Below are 22,503 nucleotides of genomic sequence, written 5' to 3' on the forward strand. Positions count from 1 at the left end.
AAAAAAGTATTCCCACTGCTACACTTTCACCCAACAGAACTTTTTTTCAATTAAAACCATGTTTCTGCCATATATGGAAATACAATAATAAAAATAATTTATTTGAAAATAAAATTAACAGTAAAAACAAGAATGCTAATTCTGGCGTGACATCGTTTTCATGAACGGTATCATTCTGGAAAGCCGCACATTCTCATTACATGTCTATGCAATATTCATTTGTATACTAAATGTAGTGAATAATATGGACCCCCACCCCTTTACTGTTATTACTGTATACTTACTTTTGCACTGCCCTGTACACGTTCTTAGAATCTTTAATAACTGTCAATTTAGATAAGATCGTTAATGAATGATGAAAATTGAATTGCTCATTTTTTAAAAATCCATTTTGAATAAATTTTTATTTAATCAATTCGTCTATATCGTGAAAATAAATTTCATAAAAGGATAAATATTTCATTTTTTTTTTAATTTGAAAATATAAAATTTCATGATTTTTTTTGTCTTCATCATAAAAACAATTATAACAAATCTTTTGATGAGTTTAATATTGAAATTGGTTAGTAATTTTTCAATGTTGCAAGAGTTCTAAATATGTCAGCATCCTTTTACTTGCTGTATCTATCCCTATCTCGTATCAGTATTGCCTAGTAGTATTGTTTTTATTTGTTCCCTCCTTCCAAATAATATTTTCTGCTTTAAACCAAGAGCTCTGCACTGAAAACAATGAGTTGTTGCCCCTTTTTCTTAAACTGACATCTATATGGAAATACTTTAAAAAAAATTAAAATGAATTACATTTTCCTGTTCTTAACATGTTATAACAATCCACCAACAAGAACTGATAAAATATTTAACTTTTAGAAAGAATGCTATTGATGACAGAGATTAAAAAAGAGGCCGACTATTTTATATATTTTCCATATTTTTACTTTTGTATGTTTATATAATTTTTTATAAGTTATTAAATCAAGAATTATATTCATTTAAAAACAAAAATATCAACAAAATTGATTGAATTAAGTCACGATAATCTATAAAACTGAATTATATCAAATAATTCTAAAATAATTGTATTTATTTATTTTAAAATATCTTTAAATTAAATCAGTAAAAATTTTAGCAGTTAAAAATATTTTGAAAGCCTTGGCACAGATTTAGTTTCTGAAGATGCCATTAAAAGTAGAGTCATTGTTTTGTTAAATTATGTATTTAAATATTTTCTACATAATTTTAAATGATACTTTTTTTTATATTTATCGTTATACAATTTGATTCTCATGAATGCATGGTTGGTTGGTTTCAAAATGAATGTTTTTTTTTTAATGAAAAAAAAAAAAAAAAAGCCTTATTAAATAACAATTGAAAATTTAACAAATAAAAATATTTTAAAAAGTCTGAATTAATTTTTATTTTGTTAACTATGACAGATCTATTAATTATATTTAAAAAAAAATTCACTGTTGAGGGTGTTTGATCAAAAGGCAAGGGTCCAGTGCTGATATTGCAAAGAGGGCAAAATTCTTGAATATTGAAGGTTAATATAAACGTCTGGGTCTACAAATCATCTTATGTGTGTGTGGGTGGGGGGGGGACACATGACATTGGTTTACAACAAAAATTGAAAGGAACACAAGTAGGAGCATGTTAACATAATTTTGGGGAATGCCGGACAACCATGATCATTCACATATCAACACGTACACACATGTATCAGCATAAACTCAACAGGTTTAAATGTTTCTGTAATAAATGATAGAATCTGTGTTTTAGTCAAATTTATGAATGTGAGAGCCATATTATTAGTTTGATAACAATTGATTAATTATGACGTTCGTTTTCTAGAATATGTTTAATACTGTATCAAATAAACACGTATCGTGAATATATGCATTCAAGTAAGAAATCAAAAAATGTATAACTTTTTTTTAATGAGAGACAGTGAAAGATGAGAAAATGGAAAATAAACTAAAAAGAGAAAAAAAGAAAAATAAAAGTGGAAAAAAAAAAGACGAGGAAAGGAAGAGAGAGGGGAAAGGAAGAGAGAGGGGAAAGGAAGAGAGAGGGGAAAGGAAGAGAGAGGGGAAAGGAAGAGAGAGGGGAAAGGAAGAGAGAGGGGAAAGGAAGAGAGAGGGGAAAGGAAGAGAGAGGGGAAAGGAAGAGAGAGGGGAAAGGAAGAGAGAGGGGAAAGGAAGAGAGAGGGGAAAGGAAGAGAGAGGGGAAAGGAAGAGAGAGGGGAAAGGAAGAGAGAGGGGAAAGGAAGAGAGAGGGGAAAGGAAGAGAGAGGGGAAAGGAAGAGAGAGGGGAAAGGAAGAGAGAGGGGAAAGGAAGAGAGAGGGGAAAGGAAGAGAGAGGGGAAAGGAAGAGAGAGGGGAAAGGAAGAGAGAGGGGAAAGGAAGAGAGAGGGGAAAGGAAGAGAGAGGGGAAAGGAAGAGAGAGGGGAAAGGAAGAGAGAGGGGAAAGGAAGAGAGAGGGGAAAGGAAGAGAGAGGGGAAAGGAAGAGAGAGGGGAAAGGAAGAGAGAGGGGAAAGGAAGAGAGAGGGGAAAGGAAGAGAGAGGGGAAAGGAAGAGAGAGGGGAAAGGAAGAGAGAGGGGAAAGGAAGAGAGAGGGGAAAGGAAGAGAGAGGGGAAAGGAAGAGAGAGGGGAAAGGAAGAGAGAGGGGAAAGGAAGAGAGAGGGGAAAGGAAGAGAGAGGGGAAAGGAAGAGAGAGGGGAAAGGAAGAGAGAGGGGAAAGGAAGAGAGAGGGGAAAGGAAGAGAGAGGGGAAAGGAAGAGAGAGGGGAAAGGAAGAGAGAGGGGAAAGGAAGAGAGAGGGGAAAGGAAGAGAGAGGGGAAAGGAAGAGAGAGGGGAAAGGAAGAGAGAGGGGAAAGGAAGAGAGAGGGGAAAGGAAGAGAGAGGGGAAAGGAAGAGAGAGGGGAAAGGAAGAGAGAGGGGAAAGGAAGAGAGAGGGGAAAGGAAGAGAGAGGGGAAAGGAAGAGAGAGGGGAAAGGAAGAGAGAGGGGAAAGGAAGAGAGAGGGGAAAGGAAGAGAGAGGGGAAAGGAAGAGAGAGGGGAAAGGAAGAGAGAGGGGAAAGGAAGAGAGAGGGGAAAGGAAGAGAGAGGGGAAAGGAAGAGAGAGGGGAAAGGAAGAGAGAGGGGAAAGGAAGAGAGAGGGGAAAGGAAGAGAGAGGGGAAAGGAAGAGAGAGGGGAAAGGAAGAGAGAGGGGAAAGGAAGAGAGAGGGGAAAGGAAGAGAGAGGGGAAAGGAAGAGAGAGGGGAAAGGAAGAGAGAGGGGAAAGGAAGAGAGAGGGGAAAGGAAGAGAGAGGGGAAAGGAAGAGAGAGGGGAAAGGAAGAGAGAGGGGAAAGGAAGAGAGAGGGGAAAGGAAGAGAGAGGGGAAAGGAAGAGAGAGGGGAAAGGAGAGAGAGAAAAGGAAGAGAGAGGGGAAAGGAAGAGAGAGGGGAAAGGAAGAGAGAGGGAAAGGAAGAGAGAGGAAAGGAAAAAACTACATCTGATAGGGCAGAAATGTTAATATGAATTCACATCAAAATTTGTAAAACACAAAATTACATTTGCAAGATTTGTTTGTAAACCAGATAATTTCTAATGTAGAGGGAAACAAACACAAACAGGATTTGATTTCATTATTATCATATTGTGTGTGTGTGCGCACACTAAACAGGAAAGTGAATAATTTCACAGATACCAAAACAAATTAAACGCATATTTGCTATTTTGTTTTATCAAAAAACTTCAAGCTGAGATATAGTTTTGATTGATGATTACAAAGATTCGAGAAGATAGGACGAGAGAGGAGGATGGTGGTCTCCGATACCTTCGCATCTATTTGACTTATCTTTGTAATTATTCATGAAAATTGTATCAAAAGACCTTTTCATAAAAATAAAACAACCATGCAAAGGAGTTTGATTCGATATTTGTGTGATTATTCATCTTTTTCCAGATATTTCTCAACACACAAAAATATGCGTGTGTGTGTGTGTGTGTGTGTGTGATAATATTAAAAAGAAAATTATTAGTTCATAATCATATGGGAATCAAATTCCACAGGAAAGAAGCTCAATATTCAAACTTTTAAAAAAGTTATTTCTAAATTAATAGATTTGCTATAAATAAATAAACAGATCAAAGTCATATCACAATTTAATTATCAGTTTCCAAGCAAAGGTAAAAATAATGTTTTTAGAAAAATTCAGAATGTGAATAAATTCAAGCATTAAACAGATTGTTATCAAATAAAAACTATACAAGTGCCATTGGTTTTTTGGTGTTGATTTAATAGAAATTTGAGGATTTTCTTTTTTGCATGTTTTATTATATAGTGTACGGTTTTCATTTTACAACCATCTCTAACAATGGCAGCTTTTCTTTGCTTCCTAAATTGATTCAAGTAGGTTTTAAAATAACCTAGAAACACATTAGCTTTTCTTTGCTTTAAAACAAACATTAAAATCACAGTATGATATGACTTTGATATGTCAATTTATTTGTGTGTGTGTGTGTGCGATATATGAAAATTGCGAAGAAATTTGTGGACAAGTTTGACAAAGAATAAAGGTTGGAATGTTAACTGGGGAAGGGACATAGGTGGAGTAAGAGACCAAATTTAAAAAGTAAACAACAACAAACAAAAACAATATATGTAAAAAAAAAAAAATATATATATATATGTAACAAGACAGAGCATCAGACTGGATGAAGGCTATGTAAGGATGTTGTTGCTTTTGCTGCAGGTCTACAAGTGGTGGTGGGTCGCAAGAAGAAAAACAATGCGTAGTCAGCAGAGCAAGTGGTCAAGATGGTCCATCTCACCTGGAACTAATAAAAAATATATATATATTTACACAAAATAAAAAAGAATGTACCATATATTTCAAAGATAAATTAGTGCTTACAAATTATAATTAAAAATACATTTTAAGTAAAAATACTATTACGTAATTACATGTCATGGTTAAATTAGAAAAATTCCAAAAATTATGAAAAATGAAAGTAGAAAAAATACAATTTATCAAATATCGCAGTTTTATCTATTTCTTCCATTGCAGCCAATTTCGCATGACAAACCGTTAATTTTCACTAATTTCACTATTTCAAATTAGAAAAATTTTTCCTCAATCTGTAGGATTGGGTCATTGTGGAGTTTGTGTTGGTTACAGAAATAAATTCCTTTAGTTGTTGTTTTGGAAAATTTTAAACTATTTCTTGTTGTTTATTAATTTTACTAATGTGCTATAATTTTTTTTTAATGGTTTGAATGTATTTTGATCTATAGCTGATTAAGCAGTCATCTACATATAGGGAGCTGTGGATGTCAAGTGAGTTCTTCTATGATGTTGATAATTTTAATGTTGAAGAGAGTTATTGATAATATGCTGCCTTGAGGCACTCCTTGATTCAGCAGGTTTGATAGGGTGAATCCTATGCATACTTGGAAGTATCTATTTTAAGTTCTTTATGAATTTAGGAAGTCTACCTCTTAGTCCAATGTTGTGGAGATCTTTTAAGATATCATTTTCACATGGTTTCATATGCTTTCTCAAGGTCAAAAAATATATTTTGTTACAATATTTTTGAGTATAATGGGGTATGATCCCGCACAGTCGGGAGATTCTATTTATAAACAATGCTGCTAGGAACTGGCAATCAAATTAATTCACGTTCTGCTACCAACCAATCAAAATCAAGAATTGCTCCACAAACAAACTTTTCTGTAGCAATTTCGCATATGTTTTCTTCGTGTCAACACGGGAAAAATCTTTTCTGTGGATTCCAACTCAAGAACTGTCTACTGCAAACCAGTCACCTCCCAGGACTTGTGTAGAACAACGAACCATCAGAAATTGTTCTGAAACTAACCATGGCTTACACTTCTAGATATTTGTTACATGTTATTTATGAAGGCTTCTCTGACATAATTTTCGAGGTTAGTGATCTATACATCCTCTACGTTTTTGGTAGCCATATTGGGTTTTTAAAATTATGTTGTTGGTGTCTATATATCATGTTAGACGGTTGTTGATCATCCTTTTGAAGGTTTTGCATAGCCAGCTTATTCTTTAGTTTTCTGGGTTTGATGTATCTTTTCCTATTTTGTGTATTAGTATTATTGTTGCTTGTTTCCAAAAACTTAGGAAATTTTTGGTTTTCCATATGATGTAAATTTTTAGAAGTTTTGATTCAGGCAGGATTTGTTTAAGGAAATTCTAGTGCACTTCATCTGATCTCTGATTGTGAGATTTTTCTATGGTGATTTCTAGTCCATTGAGCGAGAAGCTCTTATTATAAGGCTCTTCGTTTTTGAAGTTAAAGTTTATTTTGCGTTTTTTTTTTATCTTTCTATTGTATTTAAAATTGTTTATTGTAATGTTTTGATGATGAGTTTTTGGCAAAGGTTTCAGCAATGTCTTTTTTGTTGTTATTTTCTTGATTTTTATGAAGAGGTGTTCAATTGGGTTTAGATTATGTTTTCTGAATATTTTCCTGATCATTTTCCAAATAGTTTTGGGGTGTGGATTTTGTTAAATTGTTGCCAGCAGTTTCTTTTGGCTTCTTTAATTGTTTTGAGTTTTAGCTCTGATGTTTGTATTCTATGAGATGATTGGTTGTTTGTTGATTTTTAAATGTTCTTAAAAGTTGCCTTTCTTTATCTGATTGCTGCTTTGAGTTCTGGATTGAACTAGGGTGTTTTTTTTTGTTAGGAGAGGAATTTTTAGGGATGCATTTTTTAGCTATTGTGATAAGTACTTGGGCAAATTCTTTCGAATGTTTGTATTTATTGTTCTGTTAATTGTAGTGGATAGTGTAGTTATATTGTTAAGTTTGGTGTTTTGAGATTGCTATTGTTTTGTAGGAAAGTGTCTTGTAAACTAGGTTGAAGTGTGAAATAAGTATAAGTTTATTATAGTTTAATTTTATTCCACGAGAATTCCATTGGATGATTTTTTTTATTTTTATCCATGAAAAAAAATTTTTTTTTTAAATTTACATCTATCTATATCTCTTTGGCAGGTAGTTTCTTTCATGTACGCGTGATGTGGTTTTCCTTGCTCCAGATTTTTTTTTTTTTTTTTTTTTTTTTTTTCATCCTCTGAAAGAGAGAGGTCAGAATTATCTGAATGGTTCCTCTTAAGGGTATTTTTGAGGGGCTGGATTGTGGTGTATTTTTTCTACATAAATAATTTGATTTGTTCTCATCCACCACACTCCCTACCCACCCCGAAGTCCAAAATTAGGACATGACAAGGCGAAACCCATTCGCTTATGACGGGGATACGTGGAAGATATACTCTTTCAGGGAGTATTTGTCAAGCACTTTCTGTTCACGATGTAGCTCAAAAATACAGATGTCCAGATGAGGACATGGAGTTCTAATCTTCCCAATTGATTGACCCTCAGTCATCGCTTGCCATCATATTCGGGGGAATAAAAATTACTGGATAAGGGGAGGGTAAATTATTGGGTTTGGAGTGGGTTGTATATGATGGGCTTGACGTGACCAGCCGATTGATCAGATCAGGCCTCTGACATCTCGTCTAGTTTAAGTAAGGGCCAAAGCGAGGTGTTAGGGTCATGTCCTCTTTGTGCTTGGGTCATACTCTGACTAATCACCAGGATCCTGTCTCAAAGTATCATGGCTCGCCACGCACGGCCCACAGGTGGTTCCATTGAGAGACTTTTACTCTCTGCAGGGAGGTAGCTGGAATATTCTAATGCTTTACCTACTATGGAAAAAAAAAAACTGAGGGGGGGGGGGGTAGTCCAGTAATGTGGCTTGGTTGCATAGCGACAAATCAATGGCTGAGTACGTACCTGAGGCAGGGTGGAGGTATATATTGGAGATTTGGTTCATGAGGGATAGATTGTTATTGTTGATGATATTTTCTAGTTTTTTACCTTTTACATCTGTTTTATTACTTCCCCATATGATGTGGCTGTTGAAGTCTCCTAGTAGGATGTATGGTTTAGGAAGTTGTTCTATTATTTTGTTGACTTCGGCTTCATTTATGGGGTCATGTGGTGGGATATACATGGAGCAAATGTTGATGGTTTTATGAAAAGTGGTTTTCACAGCAATTATTTGTAATGTGGTGTCTAGAGTTATTTCACTCTGAGGGATGTCGTTTCTAACTAGAATCGATACACCTCCGGAGGCCCTCTGTCTAGTATTGTGTATTAAGTTGTATTGGGTGTAGTTTTTTATAGTGATGTTATCATGTGTCTTTAGGAATGTTTCCTGGAGGCAAATGATAGCAGGTCATAGTTTAGATATTAACAGTAGCAAGTCGTTTATGTTTGCCTTAAGTCCTCGGCAGTTCTATTGAATGACAGACCACAATAAAAAAACTCAAACTGTCATTTTATTTGTCTGGGGGTGTTTTGTCTTCTACTTTCATCTCCTCCAGTGTTCCTATTTTGTTTCCTCCTCTTGAGGTTGATTGGGATCTAGATCTTGGTTTGTTAATTGTTATTTCTTTAGTTTTGGGTGATGATGGTGTTTCATTTGGTTTGTTTATAAGAGTTGTTTTCATTTGGTGAGTTTTTTTCTTTTTCTTTGATTTAATTTGAGTTTTTTGGTTCTGTTTTTTTTGTTGTACTCTTTTGTAGACTGATTATTTCCAGAGTTAAGGATTAGTGTTTTAATTTCTTTCATTAGGTCTTTCATCTCTTATATCAATTGAGATAGTTCTTCAGTTTTTATTTCTGGAGGATTTTTTGTATAGCTTTGACAACTTTTATCTGTGTTTATTTTAGCATTCTTGGTTATATCCGAGTATCTTGCGTTCATAATTTTCCTGGCTTCCAGGAAGGTTATATTTTTTGTGTACTTTATTGTTATTTCTTTTAGCCATGTTTTGCATCCTTTGAAGTCAGCTGAATGGTTTTCACTACAGTTTGAGCATTTGGGGTCTTTTTTGCAGTCACTATGCTTTGAGTTTTCACCACATCTTATACATATTGGTGATTTGGTGCATTTGGATTGGTGATGTCCAAATTGTTGACAATTGTAGCACCTTAGATGATTCGGGATGTATTTTTCAACGTTTACTTTCAGGTATCCAATTTTAATCTCACTTGGGGGATTTGTGGAGTCAAAGGAGAGTATATATGTATTTGTCGATATAGTTTCTCCATTTCGTTTTACTTTTTTCTTCTGTAACACTTTTGGATGAAAGGTTAGATAAAATTTCCTCAGTCAAGCAATTTACTAGTTCACTGCATCTAATGACTCCTTTTGAGGAGTTTAGGTAAGGGTGGGGATAAGTTTTAATTGATATTGTTAAAGGTTTGCCATTTGAGAATTTCTTTAACTTGTGTTTTTTGTTTCAATTAGATAAGTATGGTGTTATTTTGTAGTTGTTTTATCATTTTGTGTTTTATTTTTTTGAGAGAAAATTTTTTCCATTGTAAAAAAATGAAATTTTATTTGTTTCATTTTTTTTTCAAGTGTTTCCATTACTAAAAATATTGAGTTTTCTTTGAGCATTTCTGTTCATCCTCTGAACTTGAAATGTCAGAAACATCTGAAAAGCTTCTTTTTTTTTTTGGGGGGGGGGGGGGGGTAATAAAAGCCATAATCAAATAAGATCCTTCTTTTTCATTATTTTTGCTCCCCACCCACCTCAGAGCCCTATATGGGAAGTGCCTTGGAGGAAACCCATTTGCCCAGGCTCAAGGATACAAAGATGATATACTCGATTTACGTGAAATCTTTCAGGAGCACCTGTTTTCCTTTGATATTACTATGGGATACGTAGTAATTAAAAGGGTTTTCAGCATTGTCATAGATATTTCACTTCGTCGATTGACCCTTAGCCACCGCTTTCCACCATATATTAGGAAGTAGATGTTATTTATGGCGAAGGGATAGGCATATTGTGTTTATGATAGGTTTATGGAGTGGGCAATATATGGTGGGGCTTGACGTGACCAATTGATCAGATCGGGCCTTCCAACCGCCCGTCTAGCCTAATAAGGGCCAAAGTGGTGTGTTGGGAAGTGGGGGTACTAAAACCTGACCTCCAAGTCTCTCAACCACCAGGATCCCATCCTGATGGTATTACGGGTCACTACCTACGGCCAACAGGTAGCCCCATTGAGGGACTTCTACTCTCTGCAGGAGGGGCAGTCGGCATATTCTGATGTGCTGCCGACAGGGTCTAGTAGAATCTGATCGATTGGAAAAACTTTATCTCCAGTTGTTTGTTTCTTTAAATATTTATTTATGGATTTTAGTTTGGTTGTTTTTATTATTTTGGTTGGTATTTTTAAGTTAGGAAACCAGTAGGGAAGTAGGGGTGGAATGATAAAATAAAATAAAATAAAAAAGTGTTGGGGGGGGGGGGGGAGAAGGCCGTTTTTGTTTTTGCAGAACATATTTAAGTTTTACAAAAGAGGATAGCAAACAAAAACAGAAATTCAATGTGGGTGCATTTTGTCTCAGGAAGCCAAAAGACAGCACCAGAAAATATATAGAAATAAAAAGAGCCCTTTGATTTCAGAGAACTTCAACTGAAGTATGATGAAAAACAAAATTTTTTTTAAATGGACAGACAACTGCTCAGTATAGAATGGAATATAACTGAAGAGTTAGGTTGAAATACTTTGCTACTTACAGTTTGAGCAAGTTTTGTTCCAATTTGAGACGTCTTGAATCACTTGTCCATTTTGTTCTCTTTTCTGTTGTTCGGCAGAGTATCCATTGCTGGTGATGGACTAATGCCAGATACAACACCCGTTTCACTACAAACAGAAATAAACAGAATTTGCCATTTGGATTTATTTAAATAAAGCAAACAAATAAACAAGTTATCTCCCCTTGCGATCACTACTACATGAATTTAAACAATAATTACTCATGTTTTTTGTTTTTTAGGGGCTGCTGAACGAAATTAATTAACTAAAAACATGCAGCGACTAGATGTTTTCTTTCCCTTCTTCCTCATTCTGCTCTTCTCAACACCAAGTTCAGAAAAATGTGCAATATGATCTAAACTCATCTTGTCAACTTTTCAAACTGGCTCCGGAACCTAGAAGAGGATGCCCCTTTTCTCCTCCCTGCAACCTTTTTCCCCAGAAGAAATGCGAGCCTGACTCTGCTCATCAGAGTTTCAATCTATAGTGCCCCCCCCCACCAAACTGTTTTTTTTTTTGTTTTTTTACATAGGCATCACCACTTATCAAGGTCAAGCCTTCTAGTCTAATGTAAACAAATAGTCAATGTCTACCCATTTTTTTTTTATTAACGATCATTACATTTGTCTGATCACCATACACACATTAACCCTTATTCTTAAGTGGCCTTCAGGCCTTGATAATTAGTGACTCTTGTAAAAAAAATAAAAAAATAAAAAATAAAAAGAATAACACTAAATGTAACATGGAAGAAATATGCAATCGAATTATAGAAACTAACAAAGGGGTACGTTTAAGTTTTTTGAAACAGAATCGGTTCATCAAAGGGTACATGTAAGTTTCTATGATATTTTGTTTTTATTTTTTTTTCACCTCGACACTAGCCTTTAAAATGACCTTTCTAGGTTTTGGGTATGCTGAAAACGAATATGACATTTTAATTTTGCACAGACATATTAAGATATTAAGACATTTGTTATCCAATGTAATCCATGTAAAGAATCGTAAATGCCACTGACATTTATTAAGTAACTAGCAGGAGATACCTGGCGTTTCCCAGGGGTGGTGAGGTTTTATGGTAAGGATATTGAGCAATGGAGCCTCTTAAAAAAAAAAAAAAAAGTACCTGTGCAAGCGCAAAAAAATTAACTGCAGTACCCAGGCTCAAACCTATAACGCAAAGGAAAAGGTGAAAAAAAAAAAAAAAAAAGTTTAACTCCAGTGTCTACCACAACAAATGATGCTGGCATGCACTTACCAACTTGAGTCATCTAAAATTGCAACTCCCAGAAGTAAATTAAACAAAAAAAATTCAACCAAAATGATGAGGAAGAGTGTTAATTTAGAATCTAAAACTATCACCACCAAAAGTGCCAAGCATTCATCCATAATACAGAAAATATAATTAGGACGATGAACGATAGTAAAATGAAAGCAATCATCAAATTCCTATTTGTTTTCACTTTCTTTCCATCTCGATACTAACCTTTAAAATGAAAATCAAAAATCTAATTAATGAAATGCCCTTTTGTAAAGCAATATGCAAATTAGCTAACCTTCGGACATTGTTCACATCCACATAACAGTATATTAGACTACTGTTTTTGTTGGCTTTTAATTTTTGTTGGTGCGACAAATTGCTCAACATTTATAAATATGCAGAAGAGTGGCAATATCAATGACCTCCCATGGAAGGAGTACTGCAATCAGTAGTTTGGTTGGTTGTTTGTTTTATGGCATCTCAACCTTTTTCAGGTTATTTAATACCAAATTTCAGGTTATTTAATGGTTTTGAAGAAACATTTTTTAATAGAATCTATTTGGGTTTTTTTTTTTTCAAGTTAGTTTCTATTTAACCTATAGTTGGGAACCTAACAGGTAATACCACTCTAGGTCAGAGTGGACCTGGGAGCAATAGCAATTAAAGGGTGACTCACACTCCTCAAAGTCCGCAAGTTGGGGCCTTACCATTGGATATAGTTTAAGGTCATATCCAGGACTGCATTCAGTAGGAGTATAAAGATAAAAATGACTCACTTTTCTGAACTTCCTTGGTTGTCGTCAAACCTGAGATGGCGTTGCGTTCGTTTTGTGTTTGGAGAAATAAGAAGGCGTTGGACAGCTGACGGAGATTCTTTCTTTTCTGGAGTCTGTTAGAAATAAAAGGTTTTAATACAATAAAATAAAAGCAGAAATTATATTCAGAAAACTATCGTCATGTGATTAAATCAGTTTCAGACCAAAATAAAAATTATAAATTCAGCAAGCACCAGCAATACCTCACAATATTTTCAGGCATTTTTAATGATTCACAGAACAGATCAGCAAAGATTTTCTTTCTCGATGTTTTACCCACACATCATTCAAACACTACCATATTTGAATATATGGTTTTAAGTGGCAGTTTAAGTCATTTAGAACTGCTTAAAAGCTTCACCGCTCACTCATTTTTCAACCAAATTTCAAACAATTATTAGTTTAGATCACCTCAGCTATATTGTGAAAAACAATTTTTTACATTTTTTGTTCAGTAAAACAAAAGTTTGAATTTTCTGGTGTTCGAAATCATAAAAAAAATGTAAGGAGGTGAGTGACACTTTTTATGACTGGTTTCTAGAGCAATCATGTCACTTCAGTGACTAATGTTTCTACTAATTCACTGCTGTCGCGAAAAGAGAAGTAACAAGTGAAACAAAGCATGAAAGGGAGATAATTGGGGGGATTTTATTGAGAGCAAACGAGTGCTGCACATTGTTATTACATGTGTGTTTATGGGGGCAAAAAAATAAAACTGAAATTAAAGAATAAGTGAATTTACTGGAAGGCTGGAAAAATCATGATTACAATAGAAAAATACGAGCATGAAAAGTAATATGGTTCAGCTTAAACATGGAAAAGTAAAGGACTATTTGTTAAAACTGGAAAAAAGGACAAGATATTCTAGTACAAAAATATAAATTTATAATTTCAAATATTGCTGCAATATTTGAAGTTATAAATTATTTTTACTAGAATATTTTGTCCCTTTTTCCAGTTTTAACAACTAGTCCTTTACTTTTCCATGTTTAAGCTTAACCATATTACTTTTCAAGTTCTCATTTTTTTGTTGTAATATATATATCTCAATGGCTTTACTTCACGAACGAAGATTCTTTGAAGGTGGTTGTCCACGTCATCTGTAGGCACGTTGGTGGCTGATGAGCCTGATGCGAGACAAGCAGGCTCGGCCACAGCGGCTGCATTCAAAAGTTCCATCAGGTGCGGTTGCTGAGACTTCCCGAATCTTCCTCTTGTAGCGCCTTTCGCGCAGGATCTCTATGCAAGAGAATTCAAAGGAGGTGACGGCCTGGTGGACTGTGCGTCGCCAGGTGACACGGTCTGCAGCAAGAGTAGACCACTAGCGTTGGTCAATGTGGCAGGTTTCAAGTGACTTCTTCAGAGAGTTCTTGTAACGTTTCTTCGGAGCTCCTCTATCACGGGAGCCGGTGGATAGTTCGCCGTAAAGAGTTATCTTGGGCAGTCGGTTCCTCCATTCTGGAGACGTGCCCCGCCCAGTGCAGTTGTGACTTTAGCAGCATAGCCTCGATGCTGGTGGTCCTCGCCCGCTGGATGACCTCAACATTGGTGACGTAGTCATACCAAAGTATATTGAGGATGGTGCGGAGACAGCACTGATGGAAACGCTCGAGGAGTTGTATGTGATGGCAGTAGGTTACCCATGTCTCAGAGCCGTAAAGAAGGGTTGGCAGTACTACGGCTCTGTAGACAGATTTTTGTGTCCTTCCTCAGGTGTTTATTCCACCAGACTGTTGTATAGTCTGCCAAAAGAACTGTTCGCCTTGGCTAGTCGGTTATCGATTTCCTTGTCGAGCTTTGCATCTGAGGTGATAGTGCATCCCAGGTAGATATATATATATATATATATATGCCTACATGATATCCAGTATTGATATATTGAAGCCAGCAAAATTTTTTTCAAAATTTTATTTACATACAAGGAAAAAAAACAATCCACTGCCCAGAGGCTATTAATCTAGCTCTAAATATCTTTAAAAACATAACTTACCTTATATATCTTTGATATAAATTCATTGTAATTTTCAAAACTAAGTTTTCACCTGAATTACCTCCCTTGAAAATGAATGAACATATTTTAATAATTTATCCTATTTTTTTATGATTTGATTTATGCTGTTAAAATTGACAAAATTATTTCATAATCAGAAGACAAAATTAGAAATGAATGACCCTAAACAATTTATTACAAACTGTTTAACAAAAATAGTTATACAAATAGATGTTTGGGCCTTTGCTCTCCACACACACACTATATATATATATATATATATATATATATATATATATATATATATATATATAAAATGGACACCTCGTGAGCATAAGAGATCAAAGGGAAGACCAAGAACGAGATGGAGGGACGACCTGATACAGCACATGGATCCCACATGGCAGTGAATAGCTTGGGACAGAGTTAGATGGTTAAAGTCCAGGGAGGGGTTCATCATGGAGTGATAAAACCCTTGTTGATGGTGATATATATATATATATATATATATAAAGTATTCTAAAAGACTATAGTGTATATTACATAATCACATTGACACACCAGTTCTTGCCAGATCACCGGTTAAGCAATGATGAGCCTGGCCAGTACCAGATGGGTGACCATTTAGGAATACTAAGCACTGTATAGGGTGGTGAGACAGCACTACTCTCAAAGGAAAAACAAGCCGCCTCTTCCCCTCCGCTAGAAAATACATTACTTTGAGAAATAGCATGAAGAGGGTTCTAAATGATGAGCAACAATAAAGGGAGAGAGATGGAGAGTACTAGCTGTGAATGCCTGTACCAGGCACCACTTAAATGAATGAACCGTGTATTACTGATTTAAATAATAGTGAGCTGTTTTAACGATAATATTGGTGCGCTAAAAAGAACAAAAACTTGTGTTTATTTAGATTTTTTAATTATTAGTTTGTGAAATGAAAAATAGCCAGAAAGTTAATCTAATCCAAGATTAAGATTATCTCCCCTTTTACCACTCTTAAATAATTCTTTGCAACCATCTAGTAGGAGCAAGTATTTTTTCAAATGCAGATAACTAATTTGACTTAAACCCTTGATTTAGAAAACTAGAAAGCAACGATGATATATAAACAACTTAGTTATTAAATGGCAAAATGGAAACTTTTTAATGAAAATAATAAAACACAAAAATATTTTTTAATTGACCTAAGAATACTGGGTTGATTGATTGATTGATTGGTTTTTACGGCATATCAACCTATGTGGTCATTTAATGCCGGAGTCTTTTTTTTTTTTTTTACTATTTTTTTATTGGGGGGGGGGGCTTTTTCAGCCTTTCCTCCCTTTTTTTATAAAATTGAACTAAGAAATTAAATGTATTTATACATGGATGTGTATATTTGGGTGACTTTAAATTTCCTTAAATTTTCTTATATAAATTTACTTTCCTTAGGTATGCTAGAATATTTGTTGAGTTGACCTTTTCAAAAAGGTCCTCCATATTGCTTTCTGTATAATATAATTTTCTAGTTGGGGCGAGGTCATCACCAACTAGGATATGTTTTACTGTGAGTGTCTCCTGGCATGGGATGCACTCTGGCGCCGATTCTCCATTTAGTATATAAGAATGAGTAAAATTGATGTGTCCTATGCGCAGCCGAGTCAGTATCACATTTTCTCGGCGTGATCTCTTGATGTCCGGACATCGTTTCTTAAGTTCAGGTTTGATTGAGTATAATTTGCTGCCCTCTTGCTAACTCCACCGCAGTTGCCATTTTTCCTGTATGTATACTTTTATCTGGGGTCTAAGATCAGTATGTGGAATCTTAAAATTGTCAATTGGAAGGTGAGATCTTTTTGCAGCTGTATCTGCCCTGCCATTGCCTTTGATCCCCACATGGCTGGGGATCCAGACAAGAATAAGATCAGAGATTACACTAGCCAAAACGTTGCCCTTTTAAATCTAACATGTTATTTCAAACTGCACACACACACACACACTTTAATAACGCACTGGTTACTGCCCTTGCGGTAATCTTAGTTTTGCCCACTAGGTGGTGTTCTCCTTTTCCATTTCTCTATTTTTCAATGTGAGTGGCATGCAAATTACATGCACGCCTCGACAGGGCGTTTACCTTTCTCAAGGTAAGAATGAAACTCGTACAACAAACTCACACACAATGAACTTCCAACGTATGCTTCAACAAACTCTTATACATTGACGCAATGAATGTTTATCTACATGCATGCTAGTTCATAAACACACAAACACTGTAACGTTCGTAACCTATGAAAATAAATATTCCTTGTACATTTTTTTTTTTTTTACATGAAGGTCACCACTTATCAAGGCCCAGAAGCCACTCGGGGATAAGGGTTATTGTGTGCACAATAATCAATGAGATAGTATCATAGTAATAGTTAGTATTGGAGATTTGATAAAGTGTCATTACTTAAGGGGGCAGTTCATCAGGAATTGTTTGTGTTGGACTTGAAGTCGGGGGGGGGGCAGGTAAGCGGCAGAGAGTTCCACAGGCGTGCAGTTCTAAGAAAGAAGCTTTGTTCATAGAATCAACGTGTTGATTTAGGCACGAATAAAGAGTGGGGAAAATTATTGACAGTGGTTTCAGCTAATCGGGTGTTTTTCATGAAAGATTGGCGAGGGGGGGGGAGGAACCAGAGAATGAGCTCAGACGAGCACTTGCCATGGAAATAACGATAAAACAGAGACAGGCTCACAACGTTTCTTCTGTGGGAGAGGGGTTGCAGGGAAGAAAAAGGGCATCCCCACCAAGCCACGAAGTCTATTTTGTACTCTGTCAAGGCAGGATAGGCTGTTTTCAGCAGCTCCTGCCCAGATGTGGCAGCAGTACTCCATCTTTGGACGTACTTGGTTCTTATATAGATAGAGAATTGCATCATTAGTGAGATATCTTCCGGAGCGGTAGAAGGATCCCATCATTTTCCAGCAACCTTGGCCACCGACTTGATGTATGTGTTCTATTTCAGATCAGGAGTAAAGGTCAAACCCAGAAGCTTATCAAAACATGGGGCTTCCCCGAGACGAGAGCCATTCATTTCAATCGATGCCAGATGGGGATCAGAGCGGTTATGATGTAATGATAGGAGCTTGGTCTTAGATACATTAAAGGTAACCAGCCACCTCTTCCCCCACTGTATCACGCGCTCAAGATCTGAGGAGAGAGAATCAGAGAGAACATTGTCACTAACGGCCTTTGATGTGTTGCTACAGATAGTCGTGTCATCAGCATAGATGTCAACGAATGATTTTAGTATGTGTTTTGGGAGATCATTGATGTAGATCAAGAAGAGAGTTGGGCCCAGGATGGACTCCGAGGGACTCCAGCATTAATACTGTGGGCCTCTGATTTCTGCCCATCAACCACTACTCTTATGAGCCTATCAGAGAGAAATGATTTAATGATTGAGAAAACATTTCCAGTTATACCATAGATGGAAATCTTGTGAAGTAGGCCCTTATGCCATACCTTATCGAAGGCCTTTGATATGTCAAGAGCAATTGCCCTAGAAATGAAGCCTTTGTCGAGAGATTTGCTAATTCTATGAGATAACTGATAGCACGTCTGCTGTAGATCTAGCAGAATGGAAACCATATTGCATGTCACTAAGAAGGTTATTTCTGCTGAGGTGGTTGACTACTTCTCTATTTAATATTGATTCCAGCAACTTACTCATGACACACAGGAGATTTACTGGTCTGTACTGAGAGGGAGATGACTTATCACCTGAATTCTTAAATACAGGGCATACAGATGAGGTTTTCCAGCGTGTTGGAAAGTACTTCTTAAGGCAACGCTTAAACAGTTTGGTAAGTATGGTTGTAGCTTTTTTAACACTATAATTGGAATACTGTCAGGGCCAGTTGCTTTACTGGAATCAAGGTTCTTGATTAGCTTGGCGACCTCATGCACAGATATTAGTATGTTATCTAGCGTGTTGTAGGAGGAAATACGGGGAGTTGATGGCCTTCGTCGCATAGGGTAGAATTTGCTGCAAAGTTCTTGGCAAATAGTTTGGCCTTGTCGGATGCTGACGAGATGACCTCTGGTCCACTGATAATGGTTGGGATAGAATGCACGCTTCTGTTCAGGATCCTATTTGCTATTTGCCAGAACTGGTGGGAACCAAACCGCTGCTCAGCTACTTTGGATTTAATGGACAAATTAATGTAAATTTATGATCCTGTTTCAGCAAGTTTTTTTTTCTTTTTTTACATGGGCATCACCACTTATCAAGGCCAAGAGGTCACTCGAGGATAAGGGTTAAAGAGTGTACAGTAGAAATTGGACAATATAGTAACCATTAATAATGGAAATTCGGTAAATTTGTTAACTTAAATGGAACGGGTCATCAAAAACTTGTTTACGTTAGACTTGAAGAAAACCATATTGTAGTCAGCTGGAAAGCAGAAAAACGGAAGACAATTCCATAGGCGTGCAGTTCTAAGAAAGAAGCTTTGCTCATGGAATCTACGCTTAGGTTTAGGCACAGATAAAGAGTGGGGGAAACTAGTGATAGTGTTTTCTGCTAGATGAGTGTTTCTTGTGAAAGTTTAGCGAGGGGGGGAACCATAGAATGGAGCTCAGCCGAGCACCTGCCATGAAAATAATGATAAAGCAGAGACAAACTCGCAACATCTCTTCTGTGAGAAAGAGGTTGCAGGGAAGAGAAAAGGACATCTCCGACGAGGCTACAAAGTCTATTTTGAACTCTATCAAGGCAGGATAAGTCCTTTCTAGCAGCTCCTGTCCAGATATGGCAACAGTACTCCATTCTTGGACGTACTTGGTTCTTATATAGATAGAGAATTGCATCAGCAGTGAGATATCTACTGGATCGACAGAAGGATCCGACCATTTTTCCAGTGGCCTTGGCAACGGATTTAATGTATGTGTTCCATTTAAGATCAGGAGTAAAGGTCAAACCCAGAAGCTTGTCAAAACATGAGGCCTCCCCAAGACGAGAGCCATTCATTTCAATTGATGCCAGATGGGGATCAGAGCGTTGATGTAAAAATAAAAGCTTGGTTTTAGATGCATTAAAAGTAACAAGCCACCTCTTTCCCTATTGTACCACTTGCTCAAGATCAGAGGAGAGAGAATCAGAGAGAACTTCATCGTTTACGGTCTTAGATGTGCTACCATATATAGTAGTGTCATCAGCATAGATGTCTACGAATGATGTAAGGATGTGATTTGGAAGATCATTAATATAGATCAGAAAGAGAGTTGGACCCCTGGAGGACTCCAGCATTAATACTAAGAGCTTCTGATTTCTGCCCATCAACCACTACTCTTATGAACCTATCAGAGAGAAATGATTTAATAATTAAGACATTTCCAGCTATACCGTAGCTTTATTTCAATGTCCTAAAATATACTCATAACACGTGCCCTTATTATTGATTGTTTTTTTTCATTATGTTCTACAAACGATGACCTCCTATTCTCCTAGTAATCGAACACGCAATCTTTTCAATAACCGGTTCCTCAACTCAGCCTACCAAGTGGGAACCAGCATATAACCAGTAATACAATAGAACCCCGGAATATGGCATTAAAAATTAGTAACAAAATACAGTACAGTATATAATACACATGTATATAATCAAATAACATTATAAATAACACCGTAAGGCGGGGCAAATACCGTAACCACGGTTCGGAAGAACATTGTATTCCACGTTAATTTTATTTTATTTCAGACTATTAGTCTCATCTTTATTAGTTTTTTTTTTTTTTTTTTTTTGATTGCCCTTCAGGGCCCGTGGCGCAGTTGATAGAGACGTTGAATCTCTACGGTTCCAGATGAACATTGTCTGAAGATAGCGGTTTCAATCCCACCCAAAGCGTGCCAGAGGTAATTGGTCAAAAATGTGGTGAGACGACAACAACTACGGATGGCAGTGATGGCTGAGAATGCAGTTAGGAGATTCGAAGTTCCTATCCGTTGCGGTTACCACCTGACGAAGGCCAGAGGAAGTTGGCCGAAACGTTGTGAACCAATAAAAAGATTAAAAAAAAAACAACTAATAAAGATGAGACTAATAGTCCGAAATAAAATAAAATTAACATATAATGCTCATCTCAAAAATAAAAAATTCCAATTAAGGAATAATATATATATATATATATATATATATATTGTATTCCACATGGTAACTTAATAAAACCGTATCTTACGGTTCTACTGTACTTTAACATTTATGCTAAGAACAACTGACTTACAGAGTTCTGTATGAAATTCCACAGATTTCAGAGTTCAACAAGATACGCCCGTTAGAGGTTATACTAGCCAAGACGTTATGAGAATAGCATTCAAAATGAAAGTCTTATCAATACAGAAAAGAAATTTATGGAAATGAAAGGAGCGAGAAAATTTCATGTATATTAAAATTACCTCTTTTCCAGGGGTGATGCTACCCCGTGGTACAGGAGACATGGGTGATTTGAATGTACTCTCAGGTCTGGAAATACAAAACATCAATAGATAAAACGAGCAACAAAATTTTTCTTTCAACATATTGAAAAGTTTTTTAATGTCATAGTTTAGAACAGTGAACTGCAATGTGGAGCACAGACACAGACATGCACACACACAATTGGTTGCTCTGGTTTTTTTTTTTTTTTTTTTTTTTTTTTTATTATTATTATAGACAGAATTATAGAAGGTACCACACTTTTTTAAATAGCATTTTCAGGTTAAATTCAAGTTTTACCATATCTTTAATTGTTAGTGGAAAGTACAGAATAATTATAAAACTCCCCATGTTAAGAATAGGTTTCTAAATAACATTATTTCGGTAACTTCTCTGCATAAGTACCAAAGATTTTAATGCCTTCTTTCCTCAAATTGATTACCTTTTAGAATTCCTTTCTGCTTATACCAACACACAGAAATTTAAATGCAATGCGAACAAATATTTTGTTGTTCAACTCCCCATCAAATTGTTCCCTTTTATCTGTAAATCAGGCTCTCTGTTCAGTGGTAATATGCTTCATTTGAAATAAAAAAAACTCAAAAAAAATTTTTTTAAACTTACTGAGATGTGCTGCCATCTTGGCCATCAAATTTAAGACGTTTTGCAACATTCCCAACAGCATTATCCAAATTGTCGAAATAAAGACGTTTTTGACAACTGGATGCACGAGCACGAGAAACGACATCATTAATGTTGCGGAGTTTTTCTGCAGACTAAAATATAAAATGGAAGAAAATTTTATAAATAAATTTAAATCAGATAAAATAACTTTTGAAATTTTTTAGATAAGGATTAATTTTTTTTTTTCACTATTCTCATCTTCAATCGATATAACCTCCAACCTTCAGGTGTATCTTTTCTGAACTCTTTTTCAGTGGGAAAATTGTATTTATTTATACTGGCATGCAAGTAAAATATGACAGTTCAAAATAAAATGACAGGAAAACTATACTTATCGTCAAAAAAATATTTGTGTACAATAAAAATTACAGAAAGTCATTGAGTAGAATTTAATAAAAAAAAAAAAAAACTAAATTAATTTGGGTGAATCCAAGTTTGTCATTGAAAATTACCCAAGATTACTCCTGGCTTGTCATTCAGAGTTCATGGACTTCGAATAGCAAATTCATTTTATTTTTCACTATAAGTGTGCGCCCGATCTTGTCAGTCATAAAATAAGGATAAACATATGAAAGAAATTCATGCAGATTTTATATTAGAACCAATTCATTATTGAGTATTACTAGACAAAATTTCAAAATTCAAAAGTTAAAAGAAAAAGCGACTTGGGTGCT

At 35.7% G+C, this 22,503-nt stretch overlaps 1 protein-coding gene across 2 annotated transcripts in view; it reads right to left on the reverse strand.

The window, feature by feature from the left end:
- Nucleotides 1-4,296: 4,296 nt before the first annotated feature.
- Nucleotides 4,297-22,503, reverse strand: part of LOC145297702 (retinoblastoma-associated protein-like) — a 108,113-nt gene continuing 89,906 nt past the window's right edge. For both annotated transcript variants that reach the window (XM_080143902.1, XM_080143903.1), the window contains exons 27-31: nt 21,770-21,921; nt 21,127-21,193; nt 12,676-12,788; nt 10,620-10,746; nt 4,297-4,821 (exon numbers count right to left, since the gene is read on the reverse strand). In XM_080143902.1, the coding sequence (XP_080000028.1) occupies nt 10,659-10,746; nt 12,676-12,788; nt 21,127-21,193; nt 21,770-21,921 (420 nt within the window). In that variant the 3' untranslated portion in view covers nt 4,297-4,821; nt 10,620-10,658. The remainder of the gene's footprint in view (nt 4,822-10,619; nt 10,747-12,675; nt 12,789-21,126; nt 21,194-21,769; nt 21,922-22,503) is intronic.

This window comes from Euprymna scolopes, chromosome 18 (genome assembly GCF_053919585.1).
Source record: "Euprymna scolopes isolate OS-2025 chromosome 18, ASM5391958v1, whole genome shotgun sequence".
NCBI lineage: Eukaryota > Metazoa > Mollusca > Cephalopoda > Sepiida > Sepiolidae > Euprymna > Euprymna scolopes.